General features: G+C 44.1%; 1 protein-coding gene across 1 annotated transcript in view; it reads right to left on the bottom strand.

Annotated features, from left to right (window-relative positions):
* nrxn3b (neurexin 3b) overlaps positions 1 to 24,975 on the bottom strand; it is a gene marked incomplete at both ends in the record, with an annotated part of 590,571 nt that overhangs the window by 324,521 nt on the left and 241,075 nt on the right. The window contains one exon of the mRNA XM_080744342.1: positions 21,689 to 21,808. Within this exon, the coding sequence (XP_080600468.1) occupies positions 21,689 to 21,808 (120 nt within the window). The remainder of the gene's footprint in view (positions 1 to 21,688; positions 21,809 to 24,975) is intronic.

The raw sequence follows: 24,975 nt of genomic DNA on the forward strand, positions 1-24,975 counted from the left end.
ATAAATTTTTAGTGCAGGGATCGTGCACGCCCATACACCATATGTGTAGTACTTTTTAACAGCTTTCAAACAAAAAAATCCGCTTGGAAATCCGTTCAGGCATTCATGAGATAGAAGCCTTCAAAGTCAGACAAAACAAACACTGCCACCTTCCTAAATTTCTAGTGCACGGATCAATTTTTAGTGCACGGATCGTGCACGCCCATGCCTAGATCATGCACCATATGTGTAGTACTTTTTAACAGCTTTCAAACAAAAAAATCCGCTTGGAAATCCGTTCAGGCATTCATGAGATACAAGCCTTCAAAGTCAGACAAAACAGCCATTTTTGACATTTTGAAAGATGTGTTTGTTATGGGGCTAAACATGCAATTTCGCAATTGCGATCATGCCTAATACATTTGAGGCATTTTTAAAAAAAGAATTATAAAAAAAAAATATATATATATTTTTTATTTTTTATTTTTTCAAAATGGCTTCCAACTCGGGAAACTCGGGCTGTGGCAGCCTGGGAGTACTGTAATAACTCGTGAAACTCGTGCCTTGGCAGTCAATGAGTTTAACAGACAACAGTTGCACATATCTGGCAACCAAGGTGAGAAAAAGACAACAGGCGCTGATGCTATGTTTGTTTGTGCGTGTGCGTGTGCGTGTGCGTGTGCGTGCGTGTGTGTGTGTGTGTGTGTGTGTGTGTGTGTGTGTGTGTGAGAGAGAGAGAGAGAGAGAGAGAGAGGAGCTGAGGAAAACAGAGAAGGTGATGACTAGACAAAAAGGAGCAAGGCAATTATCAACATAGTGAGCAAGTGGTTGTGGTTGGACGGACAACCATGGTAGCCATGACCCTTTTTTAACCTGCATCTATAAACTATTGTTACTGCTGTTGCTACTGACTGCAATTTTAGAACACTTTGACTTTTTTTTTTTAAATGTAGGCACTTAACATACACTTATCTACCGTAGAGCAACTCACAAAGTACAAGATCAGAGTAAGTTGCGTGAAACCTATAGTCAAGTAAACCACCACTATATTAACTCTTGTACTCTTTGTATTTTAAGTTATTCAGAACAGGTACGCATTATTGCGTATTATTATTTTATGCTTTAACTTTAAAAATTGCAGATCTACAAGCTCACAGCTCACACCAACATTCTATAAGTGTCTTCTAAATCCTTCTAAGGTTTTTTGAAAAACACATGTTTCTATGTCAGTGGTTCTCAAACTCTTTCATGTCAAGTACCCCTAGAATTATATGTATTTGGCCACCGACCCCCGTCTCAAAATATGTCGTATCAGGGACCCCCCAGAAGGAAATATTTGAGTTACAAGTGTTCGCTTTGAAAATGTGATATTCAAAGATTTGCACACGTTTTCATGATTTTTCAAAAGAAATAGCAGATCTACAAGCTCGCAGCGCGGCACTCAGTGACGCGCTGTGAGCTTGTATATCTGCTATTTTTCAATAGTTAAAGCATTCAATAATTCTAGGCCTAAATGGGTTAAAGACTAAATGAGAGTAGCGTTTTTCAGTTAACTGCTAATTCTCTTAAAAAATATATATATATATATATTATATAATAAAAATGACAACCTGCCTTTAACCGGGCTACTGTGACTCACTCTGCCAACATTTCAGTTCAGGTTCATTTCTCACCTTCTCTCTCTCTCTGGCCTGTCAATCAATATTCCTAACGGCAAATGAACAGAATGGTTGCCACGACCTCCTAGCGAAGGTATAGTCATCGGCGTACATGCTCATTACGAGGCGAGAGCCTCTGGAAAGTGGAAAGAGGACACGGTGTTCCGTATGAAAAAGCCTCTGAGGTATGCCATAAAGAACATTAAAAGCCTTTATCGTTTATTAAAGTAGACGATTAGACATCAGGTCAAACGAACCCTGTGATTTCACTCATCATTTTGGATGTGATAAAATGTTGCGCTGATGGGTGGACACGGCTCATCGCGATCAACGTTTTAACCAAGGCTATTGTATTGTATTCACTTATTCCGCTCAAATGAGGTGATTAAGATTACTGAAGGTTGGCTGAGCTCATTTTATTTGCATCAAAAGCAGGCTCCCGGTTAAATCTACCAAAATGCAGTTATTTAGCTAGAGTTCTAGATGTTCCGAATGCGAGTTGATTTCAGATGGCTTCACAATTGGTTTGTGGCTGAATGGTTGAGGTGAGGCCAATCTTCTATTTGGCAAGACATACAGTACCTAGAAGCCATTCAGTGTGGGTGTCCTCTTTAAAATCTGCAGTTTAATAGAGATCCTTTCTCAATAAAAGTGTAAAAATCGAAAAATGGATAGGATAGTTATTTGATGGCCACACCTTGATATCCTTTAATCATACAACGAAAATATAATCTGACTTACCACAATATCTTTATGTCCCTGCAGGTGAGGGACTTCATACTCCGGCCACAACATTCAATCAAGACATACTGTAACCTAAAAGAAAACTCAAAATTGGACTTACTGTACAAGGGGTACAACTAAATTTATAGCATAAGATCTACTGCAACTGTCAATAGTCATGTTTCCATAAACTTATTAGAATATAGGAAGCGAATTATCAGAAATGACAAAGCGAATTTAGCCTGTTTCCATTTGCGGGTGTGATTCGAATTAGCGACGGTCGCATGAGCCGACTCAGCGCCTCCGCGCGGTCCAGCTGAACGCAGTGAATCGCTCCCTACCTCCTTGCCCACCACTGGTTCTTTTTTTTTTTTTTTATCATTTTTATCCCATGATTTTGCAACCCATTTTCACCCAGTGCCAATTGCCTATGTAATAATCCTGGGCTCTGCTCTCCCTCTGACCTCATGCTTTCTTCTATGCATGAGTAGTCCAAGTTGCTTCTTTTCACCTGACAGGGGGGATTTCCCCGGGATGGACGTAGCGCGTGGAAGGAGCACGTTATTCCAACCAGTTCCTTTCCCCTCCATCAAGCGCCCTGGCTGACCAGGGGGAGGCATTATTGAGACCAGGATTACTGCATGTTTTTGTGAGGGTATCAACCCTAGGAGACACAGGGAGAACATGCACACTCCACACAGAAAGGCCCTATCGCCTACCCCACCTAGGGTGTGGGCGCTGATGACACGGAGGGAGAAACACGCCCCCAGCCCCCACAGCGTCCCCCGGCGGGAATCGACCTTCTAGCTGTGAGGCGAAGCGCTAACCACTGCGCCACCGTGCCCCTGCCCACCACTGGTTCTGTCAGAGGTTGTCTTTGCACAACAGTCTGTAAAGAGCTACAGCTGGCACGTAGTGAAAACAGGAGGAATTTACACACGTCCGTGTCACTCTGTGTGTAACAACCGGTTTGTTTTGTGGGCTAATGCCACTAATGACTCAATATTCAGACCACACAGACATGGTAGAGCTATGGATCAATTGAGAAATACTGAATACATCCATTACAAATCTCACCTATTCTTGCACTTTACCACTGTGTGGTTCTGTGTTCTAAAATAGGATATTGGTCAGGTGTTGTGCAGCATCTAAGTCAGATTTTCGACTATGTTTTTTTTTTTTTTTTAAACAATATGTTTATTTTCTTTTTACAAATACAAATACATGACAATGAAAATGATTTTCGACTATGTTTTGACCGTGTTTGACCCTGTTTGCCTTATTCTTATCTTGGCCTTCCTGAGAGAAAGCTTGTCAAACATGACAAGCAACTTAAAACTTTTTGTTCATCTGGAGGAGATTGCACAATATCCACTAAGTATTTGGCAAGTCTGCCTTCTCTTTTAAGGCTATAGTATTAGCAATTGGAACTGCAAATATTAAGAGAAGCAGTTCCTTGAGCAGCTTCACAGCCAATGTGAAAACATGCTTAAGGCTCACAAACAAACATGTAATCACTAATATCTGGATTGTGTTTGATGTAGCCTATAGCTAAAACATTGTTTTAATGCACCACTACATGTTATGCATGCCTTTCTACACTTAGGCTATATTCCCCATAGCCTACTGTGTGTAATGGTGTCCTATACAGTATACAGTATGTGCATTGCTATTGTTATTGTGGTATGTGCCGCTATACAGTATGTAACTATAACCTGCGTGAAGGGACTGCAGAATGGAAATGAGTTTAAGCTAAATCTTGTAAAATACATCAAATGGCAAGTTAAGTTCAAATTAAGTTTAATATTGTACAAGTTGTACGTGGTTCCTTACAAACCACCAAGTAAAGAAGAAAGAAAGAATTGAGAATGAGGAATTGACAATTTCATTGAATCACCCATTCATCCATCCATCCATCCATCCATCCATTTCATTCATTCATTCATTGCGTCCCTACTCTAGGCGAACAGGAGGAGTGCCAGCTGCCAGTGACAAATGACTTGTGTGCAGCTCCAAAAACCATCAGCCGTGCACCGACACGAGAACAGCAATTCACAACAGAAGTTAATGAAAAGCTGCCTGTTTCCATCTCTATGTGTCTTTATTCATCTACGAAACACCCGGAGGACCGAAACCTTTACGCTGTTTGTGGAAGTGATGATGTGCTCTTTCCTTTTATCGCCCAAATAAATCCATTTATCATTCATTCAGAATAGACAAACAATATAAAGCAAAGAAAAGAAAAGAGGAGAAAAGAAAAGAAAATCACAGTGACTGACAAAAAATGGCGAATATGAGAGAACCTCAACACAATGAAATATCTCACAAGACGAGAGAGAGAGAGAGAGAGAGAGAGAGAGAGAGAGAGAGAAAGAGAGAGAGACAAAAAAACACACATGTAGTTGAGACACACTCCCGGAGAAATGTCACCTCGAAAACCCCCTGAAATAGTGTCTAGTTGTTGTGCGGTATTGATTGGGTGATTTGTATGTGTTGCGGGCGCTTGTGAAGTGTGTCCAGGAACATGCATTGATGGATGTGTCTGTGGCCCGGCCGCGCAGCGCTGCGAGGGCCATGCAGGGAACAACTGTGACAGCCTCAAGGTTACCTCTCCTGGCTCAAAACAGATGGATACCCCGCGCTGTAACTGTCTGTAATGTGCTCAACTCAATCATTCTCTCTCTCTCTACCTCCCTCCCTCTCTCTCTCTCTCATTTCCTTCTCTGCAGTCACCAAGACACTCCGGGACAAAGTCTGAGTCGTGCTGTATGGGCGGAGAGATATGAAGCTGATGTTATGGCCGTGTTCATCACATTGCGGATAAATATATACGGCTATCGGATGAGCCATCATCTGGAGTGCATTAAGCCTCAAATGCCTAAGCCGTAACCACCTCAACCATTATTTTATGCTTTAACTATTGAAAAATAGTGCGCTGTGAGCTTGTATCTGCTATTTTTGAGAAATAGTGAATGTGTGCAAGTCTTTGAATATCTTTGATCCGATCTTTGACCCGACTTCTAAATCCTTCCTCTAAATCGGTGGTTCTCAAACTTTTTCATGTCAAGGACCCCCAAAATTACATGTATTTGGCCGCAGACCCCCATCTCAAAATGTGTTTTCCAGGGACCCCCCAGAAGCAGAGATTTGAGTTACAAAAGTTTGCTTGGAAAAATATATATATTGAAAAATTGCACACATTTTCACGATTTTTCAAAAATAGCAGATCTACAAGCTCGCAGCGCGGCACTCGGTGCCGCGCTGTGAGCTTGTATATCTGCTATTTTTCAATAGTTGAAACATTAAATAATGCTAGGCCTAAATGGGTTAAGCAGGCTACACGGGCGCTATTATTCTTGATCTGAGGAGGAGGAGGAGGGTAGCAAAATGTCCGCTTGCGTGTGGAGCGGAGAACCTTTGTTTAATCCCACGGGGGGAATTCATGATGGTCAGGATAAACACTTGCGGGGGCTGTAAGGGTTAAGTGAGTAGGTGACTTGTAAGGGTTAAGTGAGTAGGTGACTTGTAAGGGTTAAGTGAGTAGGTGACTTGTAAGGGTTAAGTGAGTAGGTGACTTGTAAAGGTTAAGTGAGTAGGTGACTTGTAAGGGTTAAGTGAGTAGGTGACTTGTAAGGGTTAAGTGAGTAGGTGACTTGTAAAGGTTAAGTGAGTAGGTGACTTGTAAGGGTTAAGTGAGTAGGTGACTTGTAAGGGTTAAGTGAGTAGGTGACTTGTAAGGGTTAAGTGAGTAGGTGACTTGTAAGGGTTAAGTGAGTAGGTGACTTGTAAAGGTTAAGTGAGTAGGTGACTTGTAAGGGTTAAGTGAGTAGGTGACTTGTAAGGGTTAAGTGAGTAGGTGACTTGTAAAGGTTAAGTGAGTAGGTGACTTGTAAGGGTTAAGTGAGTAGGTGACTTGTAAGGGTTAAGTGAGTAGGTGACTTGTAAGGGTTAAGTGAGTAGGTGACTTGTAAGGGTTAAGTGAGTAGGTGACTTGTAAAGGTTAAGTGAGTAGGTGACTTGTAAGGGTTAAGTGAGTAGGTGACTTGTAAGGGTTAAGTGAGTAGGTGACTTGTAAGTGGCTCGTGGACAGTGGCTCAGGGGCCCTTCGCTACAGTATGTAGTATCAACGCTGAATATGAATACAGTATTGAATACAGTAATATTAAAAAAAAATATTTTTTTCAAAATTGAAAATTAATTTTCAAAAATTGAAAAATTATATTTTTCTTCACGCTTACTGTTTGAAACGTGGGTTCTTGACTAATTATACCAATCCAAATACAATGAACACATCGGTTATATAACAAACAGAAGAAAGCAATCCAATGTCCAGACAGTATGATAAGGTACAAAGAAAGATGTTTATTTATGAAAACAAATAAACAAGGTGCATACCGTATTGCTATACTACATTTCTTCCATGAATGAACACAGGATGAAGGTAACGCGCGTAGGTTATTAACTATTCCCCGTGATACGGAAGATATTTAATAACCCCGCTGGATCTGAAGTGTTAAGACTATATGCACCCAGTTGGCTGACTGGTGATAAGTGTCAGTTCGGTTATAGAGCATAATAACATTATGCGCCGATCGAACTGCATCACTTCAGATTCCAAAAGCGTTATCTTTGTGTAGTCTCACACACACTAGAGTAATATCAAACCTGACTTTTCATATCATGCACAATGAAAGAAAAGAGAGAGGGAGTCATGTGACGCCCTGATATATTAAACGTCACGGCAATCGCCTCTGTCTGGATGCTTACCGCTGCTCAATTAATTGAGCTTATATATCAGGGCGCACACATTTCTCTAACAAAATATGCGGACTACTGTAAGCTATATGGTTCTCAGAGTATGAGAATAGTTATAGGAGGATTATAACAAATAGAGCCAAGACTGTCTCATTAGTAGCCTAAAGAAAAGAAAGAAAAGTTCTATTGACTATTCAGAGATGAAAATAGCTTGAGGTTTCTCTCTTAAATGAGGGAACAATCTACTTTAATGCAAAAGAGTTTTGCCAACAATTCTATCATAATAGCGACACATGACAATGTAATTGCATTGCAGCTTACCGATAGATTGAACAGGGAAAGAAAAACAAAAATAATAACTTGGTTTTAGCTGCCAACTAATGAAGTTAAAAAGGATGTAATGTGCAATGTAATTAAGCCTCCTATTCAAAAATGAGGCTAAGCGTTAATATGCCGCGGTGCTTCAAACCGGGCCGAACGCTATGCAATTTTACTCTATTCAGTTCAGGTCCTCTCCATGGCAGCGCGGCAGCGCGGCCGGGCGGAGGAGCGCGCAGTGGGACACCTCTTGTCCCTTTGCTGGTGGATGTAGGAAGCCAAGATTTCTGCCAGGGCAGAGAGTATATTGGAGTGGACAAGGATGTATTTTCGGACAGAGAGGATAGTCCCTCCTCCTGTCTTTCGCGCGCTCAGATAAAGCATTAAAACTTTCCTTTGTCTTAGAAAATGCAGTCCCAGTGTTTTTCCGTGTTTGTGTCACAGTCAGCCAGTTCAAGAGTTCGCGAGGGGTTTGTCACCCCCCCGTGTTCTGGTCCATGTCATTTGACGTGAGGAGGCTTTGATGTTAAGACTAAGTTAACCACCAGGGCAATTTCGTGACCTGAAGATGTTTATTCAGTCATATAGGATGCTGATCACGCAGGTTGAGAGAAGGAGAGAAAGAGAGAGAGAAAGGAATGTGCTTCCTCTCCTGTGGAAACGTAGGAAGGCTTCCAACAATCTTCTTCATTGGAATGCCTGTTGGTTTTCTCATGATGCAGTGTTTTGGGGCAAACAGTTGTGCCCCAACACTTACTGTACTGGACTGACAATTATGTGACGTCTCCTGGCGTTGGTGTTACAAGTACATAGACATGGGTAGGTCAACTGACCTTCTGATTAACCAGACGGCTTCTCTAACCGCTGAGCCAGTGGTTCTCAACCTGTGGGTCGGGACCCCCAGGGAGGTTATTTTGAGGGGTCCCCAGATGATTAACTTGGTGTGCAACATTGTTTTCTCACTCAACAGTAAACAAACTAACATAAAGTTTAACTGTATAGAGAGTATCTGCACATTTCTAAAGTGACAATTGAAGGACTTTTTTCAAGATGGCCCCCAAGTACCAGACTGCCACTATCCTAGATTTCTAGTGCACGGATCAATTTTTAGTGCACGGATCGTGCACGCCCATGCACCATATATGCATCATATGTGTAGTACTTTTTAACAGCTTTCAAACAAAAAAATCCGCTTGGAAATCCGTTCAGGCATTCATGAGATAGAAGCCTTCAAAGTCAGACAAAACAAACACTGCCACCTTCCAAATTTCTAGTGCACGGATCAATTTTTAGTGCACGGATCGTGCACGCCCATGCCTAGATCATGCACCATATGTGTAGTACTTTTTAACAGCTTTCAAACAAAAAAATCCGCTTGGAAATCCGTTCAGGCATTCATGAGATACAAGCCTTCAAAGTCAGACAAAACAGCCATTTTTGACATTTTGAAAGATGTGTTTGTTATGGGGCTAAACATGCAATTTCGCAATTGCGATCATGCCTAATACATTTGAGGCATTTTTAGAATTTTTTTTATAAAAAAAAAATTTGATTTTTTTTTTTTTTTTTCCAAAATGGCTTCCAACTCGGGAAACTCGGGCTGTGGCAGCCTGGGAGTACTGTAATAACTCGTGAAACTCGTGCCTTGGCAGTCAATGAGTTAATACCTCTAAAATGAAAAATTAAACATTGGCCGAATTGTCAAATATTAGAAGCAGAAATTGTGAAAATAGCCAATCAGATCTGCTATTTTCACAATTCCCCAGTTAAAATATGATTCTTTTGAGGGTCGCCGCCTGAAAAGGTTGAGAAACACTGCACTAAGCTACAGTGCCGACAGCTTAGTGAGAATATGTTCCATGCCCAGAAAGGTACTCAACATTATTTCCAATAATTTCTGGGAATAACAAAATACATGTAAATCTGTATAATTATTACAGCTTTTTTTGTAGTATCGGTATTCCAATGGGACACTAATCACTTAAGCCATTTAAAAAATAGTGATGCACGATGCAACATGTTGTGAGCGGCTTATTATATTTCCGAAAATCTTTTGAAACATATTTGAATATAATTAAATAATCCATTGAGAGCATCCAAAGTGGCTCATTAGCCCTATGTTTGGGCAAACACTGAGTGTAGTGTACCTCTGCCTGCCACGCCAACACATTAAACGAGCAGTGAACCGCCTTGATGTTTGGGGATCGTGACACTTAAGCATCTCATTACTCTGCGGGGCAGAAAGAGCTGAATAACCCTGGCTCTGATGCGTTCACATGTTGATGTTCATGAACTCCACATAGCATATGAGCGCATGCAACACAACACCCACTTGAAGAAACATCTCCTTGATGCCGCCAAACTTTTTCCTAGCACCGCCTTACTTAATAATTACTTGCGTGCCGGTGTCATCAGGGGTGTCGCACCAAATTCCTGGACCTGGGTACAAGGATTCACTCACATTTTGTGATTAACTGTTGAAAAATAGCAGATATACAAGCTCACAGCGCGGCACCGAGTGCCGCGCTGCGAGCTTGTAGATCTGCTATTTTTGAAAAAATCGTGAGAATGTGTACGTTTTTTTGAAATACCTATGTTTTTATGTCAGTGGGGCTCAAACCTTTTCATGTGAAGGATCCCCAAAATTATAATTATTTGGCCACGGACCCCCATCTAAAAATATTAGGTAGTTCCAGGGACCCCGCAGAAGCAAAATTTGAGTTTGAAATGTTCGCTTAAAAAAAATACGAACACGTTTTCACAACTTTTCAAAAATAGCAGATATACAAGCTCTCAGCGCGGCACTCGGTGCCGCGCTAGTGCCGCGCTGTGAGCTTGTATATCTGCTATTTTTGAATAGCTCAAGAATAAAATAATTAAGGTCCCTCCACCTTGGGCCCTAGTAACTCAGTCCCACTTTCCCCCCCTTGTGACGCCCCTGCTTGTAGATCTGCTGTATTTTGGGTGGCAACACATCACGCAGCAAAGTGTAAATCAGGCGTATTAGCTCTCCTTCGTTCTGCATTCTGTTTCCCCATGGCCTCGGGCCGTTTGGGCTGCCCGGCACCAACATATCCAATTATGCCGCGGCTTTGCGCTCGGCGGTGACACATCAATTGACACGGGCGACATCGCAGTCTTATCGCAGTGACTCGGCGCTGCGCCGGCCAAACCTCATTAGCCTGATCGGCCAATGGCGGCACAGCTCGTTAGGCCCAAAGGGCTGGCTCACGGAAACCCCGGCTCTAATAGAGATATCATAACATGGACAGATAGATGGAGGGAGAGGGAGAGGGAGAGAGGGAGTGAGAGAGAGAAGGGGGGGGGGGGGGGGTAGAGGAGAGAGAGAGAAACCCAGATATCATGGAGTCACTGTCGGGCAGAAACCTTGTATCTCCAAGTGTCAAATGTGTATGTTTTTTCACCAAGTAAAGCCCAGCTTTCATCACACAAGGCTGTCGCACAAAAGTAGTGAAAACAGCCGATCTACAAGCCCACAACGCCTCGCGGTGCGAGGCGTTGTGTGCTTGTAGATCGGCTATTTCAACTAGTTTAGTTCTTTTTTTAAATGACAAATACAAAACGAACGGTCTTGGACATACAAGGTTTCCACCCGACAACAACGATGGATGAGAGAGCAAAGCAGACCTTCGGGGGAGAGTCGTTTTTTTTCGTGCCTCAAAAACACACGCATGTCTGTGGTGCATGTTCACCGCATGAATCCGTGCTCCAGTGCGTTTCTAGCCATTTCACAGGGAAAATCGTACTTCCCCCACAGCCAGCGAATGAAAGCCATGCCAAAAAAACAGCAGTCTCTCTCCCTTCCCTCAAAGCAGCAAGCATCAAACTCTTCCATGGCACTTCCATCAAAACCCGACTGTACCGGAGCCAGCTGTCAAAGCTCCCCCGTCTGCCTGGATGAGAGTCTAACCCTGTAAGACCCACTGTTGCAATATTACAACATTTGTATTTTATCCAAAAAAAGGTTTAAATTATTTTAGTTTTGCTCCCACTACCACCTAGACATCACCATTGGATCCTATTGTTTAGTATTACAATGCCATTGGCCACGATATTTGCATATGAATACCAACCACAGAGGCTGACATTGAGTCACACAACTTCAAGATCTCTGGAGTACAGAGTCTGGACGAACGACGTCTCACTTTTTCACTGAAGCTATTCCTCACAAAAACATAGGTAAAATGTGTGATAATTTTTTTGGTGATCATTAGAATGTCTAGAACATGTATATGTTATTATTGTGAAAAATATACCCCATGTAAATTAGAGAATGATTTATGATTTATGGCTATAAAACCTTACAAAAACATATCGTCGTTGTCGGGTAGAAACCTTGTATCTCCAAGTTTCAAATTTGTAGGTTTTTCGCAAAGTAAAGCCCTGCTTCATCATACAAGACCGTCGCGCAAAGGTAGTGAAAACAGCAGATCTACAAGCACACAACGCCTCGCGGTGCGAGGCGTTGTGTGCTTGTAGATCGGCTGTTTTCACTAGTGTAAATCATTTCTAATTTATAAATGCAAAACGACCGGCTTTGGACATACAAGGTTTTCACCCGACTTTCTTTCTTTTTTTTTTCCAAGTATTTCTATTTTTGGGTCTCACAGGGCTAAGCCACGGCCATCATGTGATGCACCGGAGGGATAAAGAGCTGCTTGGTTGCCCGGTCAATGGTGTGTCACATGACCATTTGCGGCGGGTTCACCTCCTGGTCTATGAAGAGTGATACGGTCTGTTCTCCTGCCTTGGCGCCGTGCCACCGCGCACCACTATGTCACATTACTGTACATGTCATGTTGTTTATCCTGATAATGCTGTTATAGCAGTGGTTCTGAGATATGGTGGCCCGGGAAGCCCCCCAGGCGTCCTTGAGGGGCTCCAGAGGGTCCTCTGCCAAATTAATAATTTCGCCCGTTATACTTCAAGATGGCCGAATGAGAGAATGTATAATAAATGATCATCACTCTATCTCTCTGCACCTATATACTGTAGACCAGGGTTCCCCAATAGGCGGCCCTGCGGGCCATTTGTGGCCCACGGGAGGCTACTGTCTGGCCCCCACCAACCACAGTAATAATGGTGGTATAAGAGCAGCAACAACACTAGTATATCGTCGTTGTCGGGTGGAGACCTTGTATGTCCAAAATCGTTTGTTTTTTATCTATCGTCTAAAAAATTTACTAAACTAGTGAGGCGTTGTGTGCTTGTAGATCTGCTGTTTTCACTAGTTTTGTCACTTTTGTGCGAAGGTTTCTGCCCGACAGTGACGATATCTGAACTGTCACAGGAGTAGAGGGAACGCCACCGTCGCCCCCTGCAATATGTGGCCTTCGGCTTGGTACCCTAGACATAATTCGGCCCTTGGGGGAAACTAATTGGGGAACCCTGCTGTAGACTGTTGTAGAATTCTGTAATAAATCTTATCTAACAAGAAATCTCTTCTCTTATGCGGCTGCCTGGCACAAAACCCTATGGAATGTGGGTCTAATACAGGGGTGGGCAATTCCTTTTTCCATGGGGCCACATGAACAGAAAATATTGTGGAGGGCCGCAAGATGTGCACCCCGCAAACTAAACACACGGCTTTACCTCCGACTTCAGTAAATAAATACTTAGCAGTACATTTTTTGTTGAAAACCCGGCATTCGGCATCGACTTTTCTTTTTTTTTTTGCCACTTTAGCCATTTTTGATGGGTAAGGTAAGTCAGGTCATCTCAATATGTGACCAGTCTGACCAGTGACCACCTGCTTGACCACCTGCTTCGAAATAAAAGAAATGCTGCTTTAGTCCATGCATGAGATAAAATAAAAAAAACATGTTTATTTTGTAATTTGCCATTAACCCTACAAGGGCCGGTCAGAGTGAACTAAAGGGCCGCAAAAGGCCCCGGGCCGCACAATGCCCAGGTCTGGTCTAATACATATCAATTCGGGGGTCCTTGACATGAAAATGTTTGATAGCCTTCTTATAGTAACTGACAAGTGAGAACGTAGGAATTGAGCATGACACATTTGACTGTTGATGGACACTCGCTGTCAAGACACTACAGTTGTCCTTGTACAGACTAGGACATCATCATGTATATCAGGGGTCTTCAACGAGGGGTCCGGGACACATAGGGGTTCCTCAGAGTTACTATACAGGGGGTCCTAGTCCTTCAAATCTTTGAGTGATTTTTACTCCTTTTTTATATTAACCACTTGAACCCTAGCATCCAATATTCTGAGAACTTTAGCCAAAAATAGCAGATCTACAAGCTCACAATGCCTCGCGCTGCGAGGCGTTGTGAGCTTGTAGATCGGCTATTTTTGGAAAAGAGCTTTGGTGTTGAGGGGAAGAAGAGCAGACTAAGTACAGAGTGAAAGGTCAAGTTTATTAAGTATTGACGGTTCAAGTGGTTAAATATCTGATATGAAAACACAAATTGACATGAATCCAAAATACACTGATGATTGTGCTGTCAAACGATAAAACTATATGGAATCTATGAAAAGGTTGTGGGGGTCCCTGCTTCATCTCTCTCTCAACTAAGGGGTCCTTGGCCTGAAAACGTTGAAGACCCCTGATGTATATCAATAGGGTCCTGTGAAGGTTGATTCTCAGTCCCCACCACCAGTGTCCCCCCCCAGCCCAAACTCCCGTGCGGCTGTTGTACTTGGATGAAACAAAGCTCACTAAAACAATGAGAATGGTATAATTCTGAGGCACAAGGCTATACCCTGAGGGCAAAACACCTTCTCTCTGTGGGACTCTCCCTCCGTGTTGGCCCATTTCTGATCTACCTTTGGTATTTATAGACAAAAATGTTCCCATATTATTCCTCTGCTCCACTTTACGAGCCCGCTTTAGCCAAAAGGTACCGTAAGGCTCACATGGTTTGATAGCATGTTGAAGTATTCTCATGCTGGAAGGTTCTCCTGCTGAGATAATCTCACACTGACTGTAATGTAGGTTTGTGTGACAGCAAGGGGAAGAGAGACAATCCTTGCTGCACTGCTATATAGGGATGGGACGATATGAAGATTTCATATCACGATTATTGTGACAAAAGAAATCGCGATTTACGATATTATCGCGATAATCAATATCCATTATCCTGGGTTGGAACATTTGCCTAAAAATAGCTGATCTACAAGCTCACAACGCGTCACAATGTGACGCGTTGTGAGCTTGTAGTTCAGCTATTTTTTGGCAAAGACATCTGATAGAGAGTGAAAAAAAGACTATATCAAGTACATTTATTATAAGTTCCTTTTACCAATTATAGAGGGTTTAAGTGGTACCAGATATGCAGCTTGGCAAATAAAAGGTGAATCGATCCCAGTGCATGACGGAGGACGATATCACGATATATTAAATCTCCACGATACTATTATCGTAAGTGGGTTTTTTTATCACGATAAACAATAATATCGCGTATCATCCCATCCCTAACTGCTATACTCTGCTGTTGCTGCACCCCTTTGGAAACCCCTATAGCACTAAATGCAGGAGAAACGGTGGTGGCAGTAAATATTATTTAAATTGGCTTGGATATGCTGCAAGTTTGTAGCGGGGACAATTTGAGGTATCCCTCCCGCTCAGTCAGGAACAGACTTTAAGCCTTTCAGAACATCCGTCTTAGTGCAACATCGATTCTACCTAAGCCCCTGTTATACAAGCAGCATGTTTTTCACCTTCATTTTGCCTTCTGAAAGGACTGACCAGCTCCGCTGCTTCCAAAAAGGATTCCCAGGTATGGCGGCCTCATTTTGTGTTACCTACAGCACACATCTGTGGCTGGCTGAATCCGAGCCAAGCAGAATGCATCCCTCCGCGTCCAGTAGCCCAGGAGCCTTGTGCTGAACACCTGTTAGCCCGGCTTTGCCAGGCAGCGCTACTTAAACCCATTTACGGGGACAGCAGGTTAAATTATTCAACGTTCCAATGAAAACTCCTCAACTATGCATGATGAGGTCCATGAATACGGTGCTCCGCGTACTGTACAGTACCAGCCCTGGGTGCAGGACAGGTGCGCGCGTGTGTGTGTGTGCTTGCGTGTGTGTGTGTGTGTGTGTGTGTGTGTGTGTGTGTGTGTGTGTGTGTGTGTGTGTGTGTGTGTGTGTGTGTGTGTGTGTGTGTGTGTGTGTGTGTGTGTGTGTGTGTGTGTGTGTGAGTGAGTCAGTGCATGTGTGTCATCCCTGCGTCTCGCTAGGCGCAGGGGCGTTTATTGTTGTTTGTCTTTCTTTAACCTTCGTTCATCATTGACGTCATGTCATACTGAATGCTACTATTGTACCGGTTCTCTTTTGTCTCTCCTCTGCTCTCCAAAGTGAACAATGAAGTAAAAAGGCTACAGGGTACATTTAAAACAAAGATTATTTCCCATTATAAAGTGGCTTAAGCACCGCAGCTTCATGCAGCATGGGGCGTCAATTGGGTATGGCAAGGGGTATGCAGCTGCCATAGCCTGGGTCCAGAGGGGGAAAAAAAGTTACTTTTAAATATAAATCCATGAATGTCTATCTGCGTTGTTAAATGACAGTAAATTAACTACAAATGAAAAATGTAACAAAATGGTCACTTTAACAAGGTATTAAAATTATTTTCTTTTATTCTCCCCATCTTGACAAAATGGTATATTACCAGGTTCCACAGGTCAGCTGCACAGGTGCAATGCATTATTGTTAATTGTGGCACGTTTACTAACATGGCAAGTTTAGAGCTCTGCACTTGTATCTGCCATATCCAGCCCAAGAAACCATAGAAACGGGGGGAAAAATAAAATGTACTTCTTAAAATAAATGTATCATGCCTCTTGTTAAGGTATGGCAACATGACTGGTGTCACGAAAGCGTCAGTCATGTTGCCATACCTTAGCTTGTTCTGAACTGACGCCACTGTCATGCAGCCCAATCCACGGAGAGCACCAACAAAGACAATGAAGGACGTGTGTTTGTAGGGCAGGGGGGTACGGTGATGATCACCGGCCTCAACAGAGAAACTCGCCGCGACAAAACAAACTGTTAGTTAACGTCGGCGGCAAACTGATGAGGCCGTTTGTTCTTTCCGTCTGTTTGTTTTTCATTCGCTGTCTTCAGCCTCCCCTCGGTCGTTGCCTCCCATCTCCCTCTCTCTCTCTCTCTCTCGATCCCTTCTTCTTCTAACTTGTTTGTTTACTATGTTCCTGGTGGAACTATGCAGCGTGACCTTTGTGGGGGTAATTCTATTATGCAAGCTGAGTAATTGCTCGGGATGTGAGTCCTTGCCGTCCTCCTCCTCCTCCTCCTCCGTTCGAGCAGAGAGGGAGGAGAGAAGCTCCCACGTTTCTTGGACCGCAATGAAACAAGCTAGGCCGGGGCCTATAATCGCCGGGATCGACAACAACGGGGTAGAAAGGGAGGACAGGGAAGAAAGGGGTTGGATTAAGAGGAGGGTTAGGAGAGGTGAGCGCGAGGGAAGCGGAGGTGAAACAAGGAGGAAGAGAGAAGGGGGGAGGGAGAGTATAACGCAGAAGACAGAAGGGGAGAGGAGATTAGAAGGAAAGCAAAGTAGAGGAGGATGAGTGGAGAGAGGGAGGGAGGGGGGGAAGCTTTTGCGGTGCTACTGTACATAACCGTGATGACGGAAGCAGGGAGCCAGAACCAAGGTGGAAGAATATATCGTCGCTGTCGGGTGAAAACCTTGTATGTCCAAAACCGTTTGTTTTGTATTTATCATTTTTAAAATGATTTAAAGTAGTGAAAACAGACGATCTGTTTTCGCGGTGCGAGGCGTTGTGTGCTTGTAGATCTGCTGTTTTCACTGCTTTTGTGCGACAGCCTTGTATGATGAAGCAGGGCTTTACTTCGAGAAAAAACGTACAAATTTGAAACTTGGAGATACGAGGTTTCGGCCCGACAACGACAATATGCAATAAAAAGAGTCACAAGAGAAAAAATAATAATAATAATTAAAAGCGGCAACGGGCAGAGCATGTTCTGGGCCTTCAAGCTTCGCCCCAGAACGGTTTTCCCAGAGTGGCCGGTGTGTTTGAAAGACCACTATAAAAAAAGTATCTGTCGTTTCATAAAGAAAACGTAAGGAAAAGGTGTGCTGATGCAAAAGTGCAGTGATGCATGAGAATACACACATTCCATATCGCCACTGTCAGGCAGAAACCTCGTCTCTCCAAGCGAGAATGTTAGGGGAGGCATGGGCTGAAATTTCCAAAAGGGCCTTTTGGTGGAAGCACCGAAAATAGCAGAAACCCCTTTGATGTCTATGTGTGCACGTGCCTGTCTCCAAGTTTCAAATGTGTATGTTTTTTTCCCTGCTTCATCATACAATGCTGTCGCACAAAACTAGTGAAAATAGCAGTGCACAAGCGCGAGGCGTTGTGAGCTTGTAGATCGTCTGTTTTCGGCAAAGAGGTTTGGTGTAGAGGAGAAAAAGAGCAGGCTAAGTACAGAGTGAAAGGTATTGACGGTTCAAGTGGTTAAATATCTGAAAACACACATTGACATGAATCCAAAATACACTGATGATTGTGCTGTCAAACGATGAAACTATATGGAATCTATGAAAAGATTGTGGGGGTCCCTGCTTCATCTCTCTCTCAACTAAGGGGTCCTTGGCCTGAAAACACTAAAGACCCCTGACGGCAGTGGGAGAACAGTTGGACTTTACTGGCAGGAAATGTTCCCTTTACTTTTGTTCAAGTTGCTAGGCATTTGGACAGTGGGAGCGTTGAGGAGCAGACAATTACTGCTATTTGCTGCCAGCTATCAGAGAGAGACAGAGACAAATTTAGAAGAGGACACGCGCACGTGCGCACGCACACACACACAGAAAGAGAGAGAGAGAGAGAACGCGAGGGAGGATTGTCTCTCATGATGATAATTAGAAACTCTCACACAGACGCTGCACTTGCTGAATAAAAGCTCTTCCCGCATGCACACACACACACACACACACACACACACACACACACACACACACACACACACACACACACACACACACACACACACACACACACACACACACACACACACACACACACACACACACAGCAGAGATATAGCTCTGTTATCGAACTACTTCAATCTAACAATAACATGATTGCAGATATGATTCTGCATTGTTTTGGAGATTGCGCGGCACTCTCTCTCTCTAAGCTCAAGATCCATAAAGACTGCAGGGCTGCGTGTTTGCCGCGGGGGCGAGAGAGAGAGAGAGAGAGAGAGAGAGAGAGAGAGAGAGAGAGAGAGAGAGTATTAGAAGAAATAAAAGCAGGGGAGGAAAATAGGAGGAAAGCTGATTTCATGCTCAGGGGATTGCATCTCATTTTCTTCTAATGCAGAGGGGGACAAGGTTGGTGCGGGCCTGTCTGTGGTTTTACTGCCACCTGGTGGTCTCTTCCGTGAACTGCAGGCAGTTGCTGCTGCTGCAACTGTGCAAGCAGACCCTCTCGTCATCAAAGTCAACACAGACGCACAGATGAAGATCAGGGCAATCAGTGGAAAACGAAACCGGTGCCCTTATCTTGAGCAGACAGGAGTGTTATGCAGAGACACTGATGGCTGCTGAAAGGTATTTATATTTGTGTGTGCGTGTGTGTGTGTGTGTGTGTGTGTGTGTGTGTGTGTGTGTGTGTGTGTGTGTGTGTGTGTGTGTGTGTGTGCGCGCGCGCAGGGGCGTCACAACTCACAAGGGGGGGAGTTACTAGGGCCCAAGGTGGAGGGGCCCTATTAACTTTAGCTGTTGAAAAATAGCAGATGTACAAGCTCACAGCGCGGCACCAAGTGATACGCTGCGAGCTTGTAGATCTGCTATTTTTGAAATGTTGTGAAAATGTATTTTCCCTTAGGGTCCCTGGAACGAAATAATTTGAGATGGGGGTCCGTGGCCGAATACATATCATTTTGGGGGTCCTTGACATGAAAACGTTTGAGCACCACTGACATGGAAACATAGGTTTCATCTCACCGAGTGCCGCGCTGCGAGCTTGTATATCTGCTATTTTTCAATAGTTAACATTCGTGGGGGGCCCGCAGTGAATCCTTGTACCCACTCAGGGGCCCTGAATTTGGTGTGACGCCCCTGTGTGTGTGTGTGCGTGCGTGCGCACAAGTGCGTGCTCTTGTTTATGCGTCTCCTCAGTCAGTTTTGATTCATGTTTTTGCTCTTACACCGTTTCAAGTGCAAATGGAAAGGGAAAAAAAATAAATGGGCAACGAGAAACACTGTGAAAAGTAAAGGGCAATGCCACTCAATTCTAATGCTGTCCCCTGTGGTTTGGAGAAGCACAGCCGGTACCTTAGTTATGAACAAAGTCCCTCGCAGAAAAAGAGACTCGATTAAGGGAAGGGAACACACAGATCCAACTGTAACTCACTCACGGAACGCTGTGCGTTTCAACCAGAATACGCCCCTCACCCACCCCACCCCGCCCCGCCCTCCGCGGGCAGGATGAGAGCATCTCATTACTAATTAAGAGTGAACGAAGCACACAGAGCTCCGACACCGTCTCACAGAGAGAAAGAGACAACCTTGTCGATATATATAGATGTATATCTGTATCCGTGCAACACAGATGATCCCATCCCACCCTCCACATCAACACCTCAGAGAAGAACAGAGAGGGGAGGGAAAAGAAAGAAAGAAAGAAAGAAAGAAAGAAAGAAAGAAAGAAAGAATTTACAATTTAGGCATTTAGCAGACGCTTTTAATCCAAAGCGACTTACAATAAGCAGGTAATACATCAATATAACAAGCAAGATAATATGTCAGTACATCAACAGCAACACAACAAATGCATAGGAATATCGATCTAGAAAAACAATAGCATAGGTAGACCACGCACCTAAGCAGTAAAAAATACTTTTCCAAAACCTAAAAAATGCTATCTAGCTTCATGTATGGTCATTGAGGGAAGGGGGAGTGTTACAGTAGTGCTATGGGTTTAGGGGGAGTCTGAAGAGGTGAGTCTTCAGTCCACGGCGGAAGCTAGGGAGTGAGTCTGTAGTTCTAAGTGCGACAGGTAGTTTATTCCACAGTTTGGGGACCAGGAGGGCACAAAGAAGGCACAAGAACAAAACGATCAAAATAAGATGATCAAAATAAGAAAATGTACAGCATCAAGGACAAACTACAAGGCATATAGGCATGGTATCGTTTGTGTGGCAGAGGCAAACGTTGCTGATCTACAAGCTCACAGAGTGAGCTCGTCGATCGGCTATTTTCGGCGCGTGGCACCGCCGCCGCACAACCAATTACACGTCAAGCCGTACATCAGTTGGAGAATCGACCAGCGGAGATAGCGGCGCTCCCCGAGCGTCTCCATCACCTCATTAGCCCAAACCCAGCAGCTCTGGTGCCCCCGCTATTAACCATTAAATGAAAGCCCACTAGCCATGATTACTGAAGGGAAGACCCCTGTTGTCATGGGAATAAGAGATCGCTACATGCGCACGTAGCGCGCACGTGTCACAGTGATAGGACACGCGCACTGAAACACACACACACACAGAAGAACACACCCTGGCACCTCCTGAGAGACACACACTCACACACAGACACAGTGAGATAGCGCTTTGAAGGGCGTTTATGAAAAGTCGATTGAGGCAGAAGTGGATATTCTACACACTGTCAGTCACAGTGTCTCGGTTCAAAGCCCAAACACACAAAGGCTGTGGACACATCAAGAGACAGACGGCAGCAACAAAAGAAAACCACCCTCGGCCTTTGCAACCCTCGCCAAGGCCTCCAAAAGCTCTGTTTAAAGATCACAAATCACAATGCCACTTTGCTGGCGTCAAGGTTGTGAATGTATTCACTGGGCACAGCCGCTCAGTGGCGCCTCCTATATACAGTATATGGAGGTCACAGGTCCACAGGTGCAACCATGGAATTGGATTAATGTGAAAGGTGTGTGTGTGTGTGTGTGTGTGTGTGTGTGTGTGTGTGTGTGTGTGTGTGTGTGTGTGTGTGTGTGTGTGTGTGTGTGTGTGTCTGTGTGTGTGTCAGTGTGTGTGTGTGTGTGTGTGTGTGTGTGTGTGTGTGTGTGTGTGTGTGTGTGTGTGTGTGTGTGTGTGTGTGTGTGTCTGTGTGTCTGTGTGTATGTGCATGTGTGTGCTTGTGTGTGTGACTGTGCGTGTGTGTGCATGTGCGCGGCGCGCACATGTGTGCGGAGTGCGGACCAACGCGTGCATGTATGAACATACACACGCATCTCACAATGACGTTAAAAGAGAGAAGGGTACTCACGGTCGTTGCACTGTGTTCCTGTGTACGACGTCATGGAGCAGTCACAGGTGAAGTTCTCCCACTGCTGGATGCACACGCCCATGTTGGCACACGAGTCCTCCTGACACGTGGTGCTGGGTCCTGGTGTTGGGAAGGATGTGGAGACCCAGAGAGAGACAGACAGAGACAGAGAGGGACAGAAAGAGAGACCAAGGGGGACAGCAAGAGAGAAAGACAGCGGAGACACAGGAAGATAGATAGCAGATGGGCGGAGATGGCGAAGAAGGGGACAGCAGTGGAGGCGAAGGAGTTGAAAGAGCGAGAAAAGGGAAAGAGGCAGGGATACGAGAGAAAGAGAGGGAACGAGAGAAGGGAAATAGAGGAAAGCAAGGAAGGTAAGAGATTGAATAAGAAAGAGTGAAGACAAAGGAAGTAGCAGAAGAACAAGCAAGTGCGTTAAAAATGAAAGGAGAGAGACGTAGAGAGAAACAGAGAGGGAGAGGAAGAAAAGAGAGAGCGACAGTGGGACCAACAGACAGACAGACAAACACATAGAAAGACAGACAGACAGAGAGAAAGCCGAGGAAACGTGTTAACCAACGATAGGACGACTTATAGCTCTAACATGCAGAACAAAATGCACTCCAGAAAACACAGGTGCACACGATAACCTCATTTACTACTTCGCGGTCATACGGTGAAGTATAAACCAGGAGTATGTGTTATGTGTGCCTATGGAAGAAGGAACGAGGAGTGGACAGCAGCACCACGGGACGCCCAGACGGACGCACAAACCCTTTTTGAACGAGCCTGGGGGGAACGTCGTTCATGCTCAGTAAGTGTGAAAACACCATTGTGCAGCATCCATTTTCTACGTTTACAACGGGTATGCTGCACTGTGGCCAACTTTTTTGAGGGGAGAGGAGGGGTTGTCCCGTGGTGACACTGTGGACACTGTGTCACGTCCTTCTTTTTGACACGTGGAGGGTGCAGAGAAGCATGCACGTCGTGTCATTCCAACAGGTGGCTCGGAAAAAACGTTCCGTTCCAGTGAAGCATACAGCAACACGTACGCTGCATTCCCTCTGTGTACACAGGCAAGACGAGACTGAACGATAAGACATGAAATAAATGGAACACAAAATTACATCTTTTCACAACCGACGGCCTCTGTGAGAAGTGACCAACAGAAAAATGTCTCTCATAACATTCTCTCCAAACGGTTCTCTCTCTCTCTCTCTCGCTCTTGCTTTAAGAGCAACACTCTTCACTCCCACACATAAAACATCCAGAATTCCTGAAAAGACAGATATAAAGAAAGGAGAAGTGAAGAGAACAGCACTCCGGGACAGCGAGAGTGCATAGCCTTCGGTATGCACTCCGGCGGGTGGGGGAGCGAGGAAGACGAGGGTATTCAAAGTCAAAACAGGATGTGTGCCATTCTCCTGCCACACATGGCTTCTAAAACGTTTGAATACGGAGAGGGAATGCAGATAGGACGAGTGTATGACATGTATAAAAGACACAAATAACTCCCAGCGGATTCTACAAAAAAAAAAAAAGAAAGAACACACCTCCTTGAAAAACCGCCAGATAACCATACAGTATACAGAGAATATAAAAGGATGAAAGATAACGGTCCAAACCATAGACAGTCTTTAGGAGCAAATGTCTTTGTATGAGACGATGTGAAGAGAAGACATTTGAATTTGAAAACAGAGCAACATCGCCGGCTGAAAGTGCGTTTACTGTGTAATGCAAAATGACGGCAGTCAGCCCTGCATTCCCCAGAGTGCATATGTAGTGTGTGTGTGTGTGTGCGTGTGTGTACTGTATATGCGTGTACGTGAAAGCTTGTATGTGTCAGCACGATTCAGCAGCACGTGCAACATGAACTTGAACACGCATCAGATGGAATAAACTGTAGTGTGTGTGTGTGTGTTTGTTTGTGTGTGTGTTTGTGTGTGCGTGCAAGCCTCCGTATGCATCAGCACGTGCATCATCATGAATGTACGCATGCAGACGCGTGCGCATAAGGCAGCGTGCGTTCGCTTTGTATGTGCAAGCAACGTGTTTGGGTGTGTTTTACGTGTTTCGGAGGGAGACAACTCGCTCTCTGATAAAATAACACTTGCTCGTCTCGCTGAAGTAGCGAGCATGACGGGCTTTGAAAGTGAGGCGAGCGACACACACAGCGAGAGAGAATCAGAACGTGAGAGAGAGAGAGAGAGAGAAAGAGGGGCTAGATATATCCACACTAACTTCAACACGTCAGTGTTTAGATGCACAATGACAGCCTCATTCTCTACTCTGCTTCCAACCAACTGCTGTATACATCACAACGCCCCTGGTCGTTTCATACCTGAATCCATTACTCCTACACAGTGTCTGCCTGTGCTTGTAGAATGGGTTTTCTTACTCCCTGGTCTGTCTGCGTGAGTGGCAGAAATTGTTTTGATCTGAGCTGCGCCACTGAGCAGAATGTTTGCTTTCTTTTACCTGCTGGTTGCCTGCTGCTGCTGGAAATGAACTAAACAAAATCACAGCTTAAGCTTTAATAAAGACAGAACAGCCATACTGTAGGATTGCCACCGATCCCGTCAAATATTGTGCATTCGAAAGCGTGGCGCGACACACTTCAGAATGACATTGCCAGTGAATTGTTTTGGTGTTTTCTAGGGACACTCGCACAGCACAATGTAAGTTAAAGGAGTAGTTCACCCCCCAAATGCCTTTTTTTCTATTGATTACTCTCGCCATGGAGACTTGAGTTCAATAATATTTGTTTGGATTTGTCACATTGCTGAGGCAGAAATTAGATTTTAGTAAATTGTCCCCCATTGATTCCGGATGGAGAACCAAATGCAATGGGGGTCCTTTAAGGATTCATGCAAATAAAAACTGGAAAATTGTACAACAGCATTATGCTTTTATTACGTTACGTAATATTGCCTCGCCTACACCCAATATGGTTCACCTAAGAAATTCTGCAATGGTTTAAAATAAAGAGAAAGAGAGAGAGAGAGAGAGACAGTATAATAAATAATAATCACAGGTGTTACTTGAGATTACAACGGCGCTCTCTATGAAATGAGCATGTGATTGCTTCATTATTGCCCTGGAATAATGTGTGTCGTTATATGAAGTGCTATCAAAATTTGAAACCTGCAAATCTGGCAGTTTTTCACTCCAAATAAGCCCTAATGTAATGGCCTCCATTCATCCATCTCTCTCTCTCTGTCTTTCTGTCTCTCCCTCCATCCCTGCAAGGGATCCTAATTTAGCTGAAACTGTAATGGGCTGTGCAG

This window comes from Nannobrachium achirus (assembly GCF_963921795.1).
Source record: "Nannobrachium achirus genome assembly, chromosome: 16".
NCBI lineage: Eukaryota > Metazoa > Chordata > Actinopteri > Myctophiformes > Myctophidae > Nannobrachium > Nannobrachium achirus.